This window comes from Mesoplodon bidens (assembly GCF_964165515.1).
Source record: "Mesoplodon bidens genome assembly, chromosome: 19".
Lineage (NCBI taxonomy): Eukaryota > Metazoa > Chordata > Mammalia > Artiodactyla > Ziphiidae > Mesoplodon > Mesoplodon bidens.
Genome location: NC_138179.1, coordinates 52,633,367 through 52,644,789, shown reverse-complemented (window position 1 = coordinate 52,644,789; position 11,423 = coordinate 52,633,367). Strand labels below are relative to the sequence as shown.

The following is an 11,423-nucleotide window of genomic DNA, read 5'->3' as shown; positions in this document are numbered from 1 at the left end:
CCCCTTCACCCTCTCCTGGTCTACTTTTGTCTCCATCTTGCCTGCCCTGTGGGACCCTCCACGGGCCCACCACGGGGCCAGCCTGACACGGCTGCTCCTCCCCCATTTCTATTCAGCAGCAGCTCTTGTGTCCCCACCACGCTGGACCCTTTGGGCTCTCTTTCCTCCAAATCCTTTACTCCTTCCCCTTCCATCATTCTGCATCTCCTTACCTTTCTTCAGGCTCCTTTGTCACCCTCCTGAGGCCAGATCACCCCTCACAGTCTTCCTGGCCGCCTCCCCCTAAGTCCCTTCTGGCCAGCCCAAGCACCTACTCACCCATGCTCCCTTCTCTGCACCTGCCCCCATCATGGTGGCCCACTCTCCACTCACTCCCCACCTAGGAATTCATCTGGGTATATGGAAAGGCTATGCCCAGGGCCCACAGTCCATCTCAGGGGCCACCCACCTCTTTTTTTGTCCTCAGCTACTCACCAAAAATGGAGGTTGTAAGAGTCCCCTCTGTGTAAGATCTCTGCACAGTTCCTGGCCACTGTGTCTCAGGAAATTATAATACGGGAATTGAAAAAAAACAAAACAAAACTGGAAAGCTAAGTGCCCCACCTCTCAGGCTTTTAGATAAGCCACATAATGGCTAGGGTGGAGGCAGACAGGCCAAAGGTAAGAAACCAACCCTTCCCTCCTCCTGGATCCAGGGAGCAGGTGGGAGATAGATGATGATAGATATACACAGATGACACTGCACTGAACGCACCGTGAAGACTCCTCCCTCTCCCGGCCGTGTGAGCCTCAGTAAGTCTTCTTCCCCGCCCACTCATGCTTATGGCGGGGAGAAGGAAGCAGGAAGATTCCTCTGAAGACACAAAGGCCAGGAGGAGATGCAGCCCTCCAAGGCAAGGAAGAGAAGTGAAACAGGGCAGGAATTCAGAGGAAAGGACTGGGCACCCCTTGGGACTCTGGCTTCTATATGAAGCCATTGCTGAACTGACCTCCTCCCTGGCCGTGTCACAAGCTATCCCTCTGCCAGCCCAGGCTGGCTGAAGCCCAGAGGTGTAAGTTCTGTCGGAGGACCAGCCAGGCGAAGTCCCAGAGCCAAATGCTGCTCCCTGGCCGGCTTGCTGCCTCTGCCAGTTCCCCGCCAGCCCTTCCAGCTTGCTCTGCTGAAGGCAGCAGGAAAAGCAGAGGTCCCAGGGGCCCTCCCACCATCCAGGCAGAGGGTCAGACTGATGCTCCACACTGCCCCCTCTCCACCCCCTCCAGGAAGCAGAGGCCAAACTCAGGGGAAATAGGAACACACTGTCCTTTATTTGTGTTTCTCAGAATACTGTACAAAGGGAGTAAAAATCCTATTCACACTTTGCTTAGAAAGATTTTGAGGTCAAAGTTCCTTATGAGACGTGGGGCGGGGGTTGGGGGGACCAGGACACAGAAAACAGGGCCAGTGACGCCACCACCGCCGCTGCCACCGCTCCCTCAGCGCCCTGGCACCCACACCTTCTCAGAAGTAACACGGACCCCAGTCAGGCTGGGGAGGGGAGAAGGCGGCTCCTTCCCGCCCCTGCAGGTCACTCCCGGCGCCTGCCGCTGTCCCGCTTGAGAGGGACCATGCGGGACTCTGCAGCCCACCAAACCCGTTTGGAGGTGGCCTGATGGCCCCAAAGGTGCATGCCACACGAGAGGCCCCGCCCCGGCGCAGTCTGCACAAGGTTACTAGGTGGGGGGCTGCAGAAGAGCCCCACCGTTCATCATTTCTGTCCCATGTCCCCGCGGCCCTCACGCCACTGCAGAGACGGGTGTCAAACTGGACCTGTGCTTAAGATGACGCACAGGCCCCTTCCACCCATCTCCACCCGCTCATGCCAACCCAGGAGCATCAAACCCCTAGCGGCCTCCCTTCCCGTTACCCCCACCATGCTGTGGGTAAGTGACCCTCCAAGCCTGCCCCCTTCCCTGACCACTTCCCCAAGAATGAGGTTGGGCCTGCTCCCCCCTCCACCCCCCGCATCTTACACGAACCCCCGCTGCTCTGCAGCCCGTTCTTTTCAGTCTCAATTCACCCTCCCCACCCCTGCCCCCAGCCCCCTCCCCACCTCCAACAGGACGCTGCAGCCCTGGCCCCCCACCTCTGGGACCAGGCCATGCACACTCAGCCCCACCCCCCACATCTCCTTACCCTCCCCACCCGCACCTAGTACCCCGGGCGGGGGGCGCTGTACGGGAGCTGTCTGACTTGAATTAGACAATTCTCTACCCAGAGGGATGAGGCGCTCTCACACAACTGCTTTCGTATATAGAAGCACACACTAAGTGTCATCCTAAAGACTTAAGAATTAAAGTGAAACAAACTAGAAGCTGTACCGTTCCCTCTGCCCTGCTCACGGGGGTTAAAGTGCTTTAGCAGGCCAAGGAGGCGCAAGCGAGCAGGGGGGCTTCCCTGGCCTCTTGTCCCAACCTCATAGGTCTGTGTTCAGCCCAGGAGCCCAGCCCATTCCAGGAGCACCCCCATGAGGCAAAAGGAAAAGATCAAAAAAATCAGAAGGGGTCAGAGCCCCAGGGGGGCCCACCCCAAACTACTTCAAGTCTGCTACTGCGGGAAGTGAGGGGGAAACTAGGGCCCAGAGGCTCAACCCCCATCTCTGGCGGTACCCAGCGGCTCCTTCTGTCTTCAGCATCACAGCACAGGCTTCCACCCCTCCCCTGCCATCCCAGGCAGGGGACGGGGCTGCACCCTCAGTACTTATTGATTCCAAAAATCCGGACTCCGTGGAGCTGGGGCAGCTTGGGGATGAGCACGCTCATCAAGGACACGGTGTTGAGGATGAAGTGGATCTGGTCGTACTTGGTGTAGAAGCTGGTGAGGAAGTACCTGGGTGGGGAAGGTAGGTTGGGGGCAGGTGTAAGACTCTGTTTGGAAGACGCCTTTCTCCCCCACTCCCCGGTCGGGGGAGGCAGATTCCTGACAGCCGAGGAGTTATGGGAAAGACCCCCCCAGAACAGAAGTAGGGTGGCAAGATCCACACAGCTAAAGAAGCCCCTGCTGACCCAGTCCCCTTGCTCTACCCCAAGCCCATGGGCCAAACTCACTGGAAGGAAGAAAGCCCCAACCGAGGAAAGACGGGACCAGGGAGGCACAACCTGAGCCCAGCGTAAGACCCAGGAACACCCCAACTTTCCTTCCTTTGCTCATTCCTACGCCAAGAGCCACAGCTGGTGAGGGGTTTAAGCCTCGCAGGGCCCCAGGGTCCCCCAGGCCTTGGCCTTCCTGCTGGCATCCCGCTCTCCCCAAGGCACTCACAGCACGATGGGTGTGATGGTCAGGAATTTCCGAGATGCCGTGAACTGGACTCCATAGTCCATCTGCTCCCAGTGGGTTAGCAGCCTCGCCTTGCCCTGGTCTGGGGTCTCAAAGGGGGTCCCCTTCACCGTGTGCAGGAAGATGTACATGCCCTGGAGGGAGGGGCCTTTGTGAGAGGACGCAAAAGGCCAAAGGCCCTCCAGCTCAGATCCTCCACCCCAGTCACAGACGTGGGATCCTGGTGACCTGGAGCCCCCTCCGCTGGGCAGGGGGATGCGGGCTGGAGGTCAGGTGGGAGGAGCTGGGAGCCTGTCCAGAAAATAAGGGGACCCACCGGGTGAGAGGGCAGGCCTGGCATGAGGAGAACTCCCGGGGAGCTGTCAGCCACAGAACCAGCATGGAGACGCCACCCCTCCAGCCCAGGGCTAGGTTCCCTGTGCCTGCCAGCTGGCAGGGGGCAAGCAGACGGGAAGGAACGAGGCCCCTGCTTGCCCACCAGAAGAATACCAGGGAGCAAGCAGGTAGTGAGGGAGCAGAGAGGAGCAAGAGGAAAAGACGCTCTGAGATCCTAACCCGGGAAAGAGGCATTTCGGCCCCAGGCTCGGACCTGGGTCCTCTGGCCTCTTTAGGGCCCTTAGTTCAGCTCTCCGTAGCCCATCTCCCAGGTCCACAAGTCACCCCATCCTAGAGGTGTGGACATATCTGCAGATTTTCTTCCAATAAAGAGCAGTGGGGCAGAAGAAGAGGGTGGGGTCTGGGCCCTGGTGACACATGCCATCAGCACATCACCCCGACGTCTGGCCCACGTCTGGCGGGCTCCCATCCTCCTCAGCCCCGCCAAGGGCAGGCAGCAACAGGTCCTCACCATGTTGTGGATGAGGTTGGTGAGGGTCCACACGACGGGGACGCTCACAAAGGGGATGCTGAGCAGCACGACGTGGAGAAGCCCGATGGCCAGCACGTAGGAAAGCCAGATGCCACGGCTGTTCATCACCCGCGTGTTGGGGTTCACCTCGCTGTGCGCCGTTCCCACATTCATCCTGCTGCCCCTCTCCTGCCACTGCTCTGCAAACAAGCAGCACAGGTGAGACAGGTCACGCCACTTCCCCTGCCCTCTTACACCCTCCGAATCCTGCAGGGAAGGAGGCTCTGCTCTCCCCAAGAACCCCAAGCAGGTCTACCATGTTGACTCTCAAGCGAGGAGGCCAGAGAAAGTCCATGTAGACTTAACTCTATTCATTTCTCACTGCTGGGTTGGGATAAACACCAGGCTGCTCCGCACATAGTCCAATCAGGACAGTGCCCTTCCAGGCACTGGGACTGCCTGGGTAGATAGGTCATCAAGAGGCATCGAGGGCTTCCCTGATGGCGCGGTGGTTGAGAGTCCGCCTGCCGATGCAGGGGACACGGGTTCATGCCCCGGTCCGGGAGGATCCCACATGCCGCGGAGCGGCTGGGCCTGTGAGCCATGGCCGCTGAGCCTGCGCGTCCGGAGCCTGCGCTCCACAACGGGAGAGGCCACGGCGGTGGGAGGTCCGTGTACCGCAAAAAAAAAAAAAAGAGGCATCGAGCCCCAGAGTAAAGAAACCACTGCCCATCCCGCAATCTCACCCTCCAGAGGGCCCCCTTCCCACAAAGCCCAGAGGAGGGGAGAAGAGGCCTGTGCCCTAAGGATCACTCAGCATAACCCCTGCTGGACTCCGTCTTGCTGAGGGTCTGATATAAGACATCTCCACCCCTGAGCCCCTCCCATTAGAAGGAATAAAAGGAGATGAGAACAGTCAGTAGTGGATAAAATATTTGGGGGTCATTGCTTCTACCCATCTCCCCTAATTCTCCAATCCTGGGTCTGACTGGCAGGGTAGAAAGAGAGGGAAAGGGAAGAAAAAAGAAAACAGACTAGAGACAAACTTTGCCCAGACCTGGAAGCTGCCTTCTTGGTGACACAAAACAAGCCATCCAGATGTTTTATCCATTTGGCAGCCACTCAGGCTAACCCTCGTGATGCCACCCATTTTGCTGCCAAACTACCAGGGCCCTTTTCCCCACCAGAGGAGAGGCAAGGAGAAAGAACATAGCCAACATCTACAGCTCCCACGGGTGGCTGGAGCCCACATCAACATACCTCTCCCAGGGATTCAAAACCACACCTGTGGCCTCTCTCCTGTCCCCCCGCTTTTCTCTCTGCCCACCCATCCTCACCTGGGCCTCCTTCCCCAGCACCTGTTTCCAGGTGTAAGTTAGCACCATGCCTTCCCCTGCCCAGCTCTAAGGGCAGAAGCCCTGCAGCAGGAGGAACCAGGAGGGCTGCCCTTGATGCCCATGAAACAATGCAGCCCAGCTGCATTCCTGGATGCAGGTAAGGAGGGGAACGAGCAGCCCCGTGTCCAGAAATCAGCTGTCCCCAGATCCCTGAGGGCCTGTGATCAGCAGGAGGTGGGGACAGATGGCACCTTTGTACTGGCTCTCCTCCTTAGTTGAGGGAAGATCCTGCCTGATAAAGAGCCTAAGGTCATCACCATGATAACAGCCCCATCTTTCCTGGGGATACAGAAAGGGGTCTCAGATGGGGGCATCCTGGAAGTGCCCAGAAGGTCACCTCCCTCACCCTGCTGCAACAAACCCCCTCAGAATCAGCTGCCCTCTATCTCTGGCTAGGATCACAGAGTCTGCACAGGAGCCAATTCTCAAGAATCAGTTCCCTACTTCCAGGATAATGGGAACAGGTTTCCTCCTTTCAGATGGCTCCAAGCTTAAAGACCTCAGGGGAAATGTGACCCACAACACACTTTCCCAACATACAAACATACATGAGATGGCCCAGGGTGCATCCAAAAGTAGCGATGCTCCTGCGGCCCACCAGCTCAACTCATTAGGCTGGATCACTGGGCCTAAGAGAAACGCAAGGAACTAGAAAACCAGGAGTGGCTCAGGTGTTTACCTTCCCAGGGCCTTAGGGCTTCAGTTACCCTAACAGAGCTCCTGGGATACCTACTGCACAAAAGCCTCCACCTGGTGGATAGGGGGGTCGGGGAGCCTGGCTAGGAAGTGAGGGCTCTGAAGGACTTCATTACTGACGAAGGAGAGAGAAAGAATTCCCCAAGTCGACCAGAAACTGCTGCCCCTCCCCACTTCTCCCTAACCTAGACCTACAAGGGTGTAGGAGTAGCTAGACCTCTTGCCCTCCCTAGTGTTTTGTCCGGGAGTGCTAAGAGCCTTGCTGAGTTCCAGATCATCCTACACCCCTTTCTGGCTGTATCAGGGCCTGATGAGTCTAGGAGGAGCCCAGACCTCTGACTTAAATGACGCCCTGGGAAGCTTCTTCCTGAAACCTGAACACTAAGTGCCCTGAGAGCAAAACATCTCAGGAGCCCACCCCCCCAAAACAGCCCCCCCCAAAAAAAGAAAAAAACAGAAGAGGTCAACAAACTAAGAAAAAGACTGGCAGCAAGAAGCACTCTTGAGACTTTTGTGTGACTAAGGGTACATATCACCTCTGCTAGTGAAATAACCAACTGCCCCTGGCCCAGAAGGGGCGAAATGGAGAGAAGAAGCTGTTGGAGTTGAGCAGGCGCACAGCAGCTGAGCCTGAAAAGTTCTGCTGCCACAGCTGGCAGCTGGCAGGTGGCTGCCTGTGTCAGTCCCTGATGTGGTTTCACAACCTGCCTCAAACCAGAGCCTGCAGCAACTTTGTTCTGTTAACTACTTTCTTGCTGGTAACTCTTTGCTACTCCTTCCCTCCCTTCCCCTCTGGCTCTGTATACAAATATCTCCGCCTAGCCGATCTGTCAGACACCTAAGCCGAGGCCACAGTGCCAGCGGCCAGGTGAGCACTTCCTAATCTCTCCCCCAAGTAAGGGCAGCAAATCTTTCGCCTTCTGGGTAGAGGAGCACAAAGCATCCGAGCCTGCAACCTGGACCCCAACGGGGAGTCCCTGGCGGCACGCCACAGTGCCATTTTCATTCCGCCCACCCCGCAACCAGCAGGGCCACAGTCTTTCACCTCGCAGCTCCGGCTCTGCCTCCCGGACTCGGGGTGGCGGTGGGAATGGAAAAACGTCAAGTACAGGAGGGAACCCACACTAGCACGGGGAGAGGGTGAAGCGAGGAGGCGGAGTTCTCACTATTGTTGGGGTTTTCTGAGTGGGACTTCAAGCCGAAGTGGGGGGCCTCCGCTCCGTTCCCCAGCCTGGGACCTCGCACTCGGAGCCTGGCCCGGTCCGGAGCCCCACCCCCACCCCCACGCGTTCACCCAGCCCTGGAAGCGAACAAACCTTTATCCCCGAAGCCCAGCCTCTCCCCGCCCCCCACCCCCAGACCAAGCACTCCTCCTCTACGCCCCATCCCGGGCCTCCCGCCCGCACTTTCCCCTTTGGGCATCCCTTCGACTGATGCACGCCCCCCGCCCCCCGCTCGGCTGATGCACCCCCTCCACCTCCGCTCACTCTGTCCCGGTCCCCTCCAGCCACGGGCGCCTCCCCAGCAGCCCCCACCTCCTTTCCCGTCCCGCCTCTAGCCCCAGGAGGCTCCCGGTTTGGCCACTCCGAGGCCGCCCGTCCGAACTCACCGTGCGCGGCCGGAGCTCGAGGCCCGGGAGGGGTGCCCGGGGGCGAGGGCCGTTGCTGCTCCAGCAGCTGTAATAAGCCGCGGCGGCAGCCACCCCGCTGGCAGCTCCGGCCGAATCAGCGCCCCGCGCCGGCCCCCATTACGTCACCGACCAGCGCCGGCCCGCCCGCCGCCTCCTGGGAGTTGTAGTTTTTTTTTTCTTTTAACCCCTGCTCCAGCCCAGGCCTCGCTGGGGCCGCACGGTAGCAAGAGAAACAAAGATCAGATGGTATCGCTTTGGCGCATAGCAATGCCTGTTTCGGCGTCTGCGCGCTGCATGTGGGGTTTACTCTTGCCCGGTTTTGCTGGCAAGGAAACTTGGAGTTTTAAGGAGCTTGCCACAGCCCCCGGCTGGGTCCCCCCAGAAATTCTGACCTCAAGTCAGAGTTTTTCATCTACACCTCGCTGCCTCTGCCCTGGCCCTGGCCCTCCAGAAATCGACTGGCTCAGCCGGTGCTGGGCCCTCCTGGAAGCGGGTTTTTCACAACCTTGCTTAGGATGAGAGTCTGGAGGGCAGAGAACACAGTCCCCAGCCTGTCTGCTCCTCAGTTACACCTGACCGAGGCTGGCCTGGGCCAGGTCACATCCTCGGCCTCCCCACATTAGAAGTTGGAAGAGGACTTGGGAAGACGACCTGATGAATAGCCAAGACCCTGAGTCCCACCCCGTGGGCAGCTGTTTGGCTTTGGGTGGGAGGCTCTCGGATTTGCACTTTTCACCTCTGCATGCTCTAAAGGCAAGGGCACAGATCTTCCTGTCTGGTAGACTTAGCAGGCACTGCTTCACCAGCGGTGTCACCCTGGGCAAATAACTTGTCTTAATCTCCAATTCCATACCTGTGAAAACCTACCTCCGAGGTTGTGGGAATTCAAAAGAATGTATGTATAGCAACAGTTGCGTGGTAGGAAGCTACTGCTGTAGGAGGTTGAACTAAATGGCTCTTGAGGCCTCCTGGGTCACTCCCACTCTCCCTGTCACCAAGAGTACCTTGTTTGAGGAGTTTCCACTCCCCCAACCCAGGCTCTAAGTCCACTTTATGCACAACAGGGCTGGAATAGCAGGATCAGGTGATGTCATGACACACCAATCTGACTGGCTGTAAACACACACTGAAGGTGAGGGGACAAAAAGGAGAATGCTGGCCCAGCGAACCTGGGGAGCACTCATTTGTGACCTCACCCACCCGTCCCCAAGGCGGCTGCCAGGGAACAGCTGTCCCAAAGCAGGAGTGGGGCCCCCAGAGGCACCTAGTGGGCACCAAGCAGGTGGATATCTGAACCACTCAGAGCAGGAGAAGAGGCAGCTTCTCGAATATTTCCAGGGCCAGTAGCCCAAGAGCACTCAGCCCAAGACCTAAATAGTCACCCCAGAGTCTGAGAAATTTTTGCCTGTGCCTTACAGAAGTTCCTGCTGGTTGGGAGAGGCCGCTTTCCTTACAGTCAGCCTTGTGAAGAAATAAGCAAAAACCGAGTGTTGTCCTTTCCTTAGAAGCCTCCCCGGTATTGAGGCAAAAAAAAAAAAAAAAAAAAAAGTCTCTTATTTTTCCCAAAGTGAGCCTACTTGTCTCCTTCGACTTTTCTCTGGGACTCTTCCGTCTTCCCCGAAGTTGATCAAGCTCTCTGATCTTTGCCAGTTTCCTCACTCTCTGTGAAGTTCAGTGACCCAGACTGGATCCACGTCTCAAATAAGGGTCTGACTAATGCATAGTCTTAACAGAAAGATTATTGGACATGCCATGCCCTATTAATAGCTCCTGTTATCAAGGGTTTGTTTTGTTGGGTTTGTTTTTTTTTCACAACGGGAATGAACAGAGTACTGACTCACTCTAGGTTTGTGGTAAATTGTGGATCACTTTCTGCTTAATTTAGCCTGAGTCCCTGTCATCATCTTTCTCCTCTAGCTCTCTGCCTTCATAATTATCATGTCTTCACCAAACATCCTTCAGCCTTGAATAGGCCTAAGTACTTAGAATGAGTGGCAGCACTCTTGTGTGGCGCTGGGGATGCAGAACCCCTTGGACAAACACTTGGTGATCTGTGCCAAGAGGCTGAACAATTGTTCAGGCCTCAGAGCCATGATTCCATTTCTGGTACCATATTCTAAGGAAGTACGTACCATGCACTATGTGTGGAGATCTTTATTCCAGCATTAGTTATAACAATGGAAAACTGAAAGCAACCCAAATGCCCAAGAAAAAAATAATCATACTATATCCATTGGGTGGCATAGTAGGAAGCCATATAGTAAGCAGTATAGGAAATGTTTGCTAAATTAGGTGAAAAAATCAGGATACAAAATAGCAAGAGCTGGGAGTTCCCTGGCGGCCCAGTGTTTAGGACTTGGGGCTCTCACTGCCATGGGCCCAGGTTCAATCTCTGGTCAGGGAACTAAGATCCTACAAGCCCTGCCCCACAGCATGGACAAAAAAAAAAAAAAATAGCCTGAGCATTCTCAAGGGGTGCAGTCAGCAAAACAAACACAATTCCCTCATTAACAAATAAATTGGAAGAAAAAAAGGAAAGGGAGAGACTTACACTTAAAAGAAATTAAGCAATCTGTCAACCAAAAGCCTTATCTGGGTCCTCATTCAAGCAAACCAACTTTTAAAAATATATATATTTTATTAAATTATTGAGGAAATTTGAATACTAACTATTCAAATTAATGATCTTAATGAAATATACATTTTAAGGCATGATATGGTACTGTGGTAATTTTTCCAATAAAAAACTTCGGGCTTCCCTGGTGGCGCAGTGGTTAAGAGTCCGCCTGCCAGTGCAGAGGACACGGGTTTGAGGCCTGGTCCGGGAAGATCCCACATGCTGTGGAGCAGCTAAGCCCATGAGCCACAACTACTGAGTCCGTGAGCCACAACTACTGAGCCCGCGTGCCGCACTACTGAAACCCCTGTGCTTAGAGCCCGTGCTCCGCAACAAGGGAAGCCACCGCGATGAGAAGCCTGCACATCACAACGAAGAGCGGCGCCCACTCGCCACAACTGGAGAGAGCCTGCGCACAGCAGCGAAGACCCAATGCAGTCAAAAATAAAATAAACACATTAAAAAATAATAATAGGGCCTCCCTGGTGGCGCAGTGGTTGAGAGTCCGCCTGCCGATGCAGGGGATACGGGTTCGTGCCCCGGTCTGGGAGGATCCCATATGCCGCGGAGCGGCTGGGCCCGTGAGCCATGGCCGCTGGGCCTGCGCGTCCGGAGCCTGTGCTCCGCAACGGGAGAGGCCACAACAGTGAGAGGCCCGCATACCACAAAAAGAAAAAAAAAAAAAAATAATAATAATAATAATAATATAATTAATTAATTAATTAATTTAAAAACCTCCTTATCTTTTGGAGATAAATACTAAAATACGTGTGGATGAAATGATATGATGACTGGATTTGCTTCAAAATAATATGGGCTGGGGATGGGAGAAGGGAATAAAAGAAACAAGTTGGGCCATGAGGTGATAATTATTGAAACTGGGGGAGGGGAACATGAGATTCCTTATATTATTTTCTCTGCTT

General features: G+C 55.5%; 1 protein-coding gene across 1 annotated transcript; it reads right to left on the bottom strand.

The window, feature by feature from the left end:
* Positions 1-2,109: 2,109 nt before the first annotated feature.
* ORMDL3 (ORMDL sphingolipid biosynthesis regulator 3) lies at positions 2,110-7,964 on the bottom strand. Its single transcript, XM_081218957.1, has 4 exons — positions 7,863-7,964; positions 4,161-4,355; positions 3,296-3,447; positions 2,110-2,866 (listed from the first exon to the last, which is right to left on the bottom strand). The coding sequence occupies exons 2-4, from the start codon at positions 4,332-4,334 to the stop codon at positions 2,731-2,733; spliced, it is 462 nt and encodes a 153-aa protein (XP_081075083.1). The 5' UTR covers positions 4,335-4,355; positions 7,863-7,964; the 3' UTR covers positions 2,110-2,730.
* Between the last annotated feature and the right edge of the window lie 3,459 nt (positions 7,965-11,423).

Bases quoted from the DNA above. Each gene is read 5' to 3' on its own strand.
- ORMDL3 (XM_081218957.1), bottom strand. From the start codon at position 4,334: ATGAATGTGGGAACGGCGCACAGCGAGGTGAACCCCAACACGCGGGTG. The intron at 3,448-4,160 runs GTGAGGACCTGT...CCCTCCCTCCAG, and splicing joins CCAACCTCATCCACAACATG to GGCATGTACATCTTCCTGCA. The intron at 2,867-3,295 runs GTGAGTGCCTTG...TTCCCCACCCAG, and splicing joins ACCATCACACCCATCGTGCT to GTACTTCCTCACCAGCTTCT.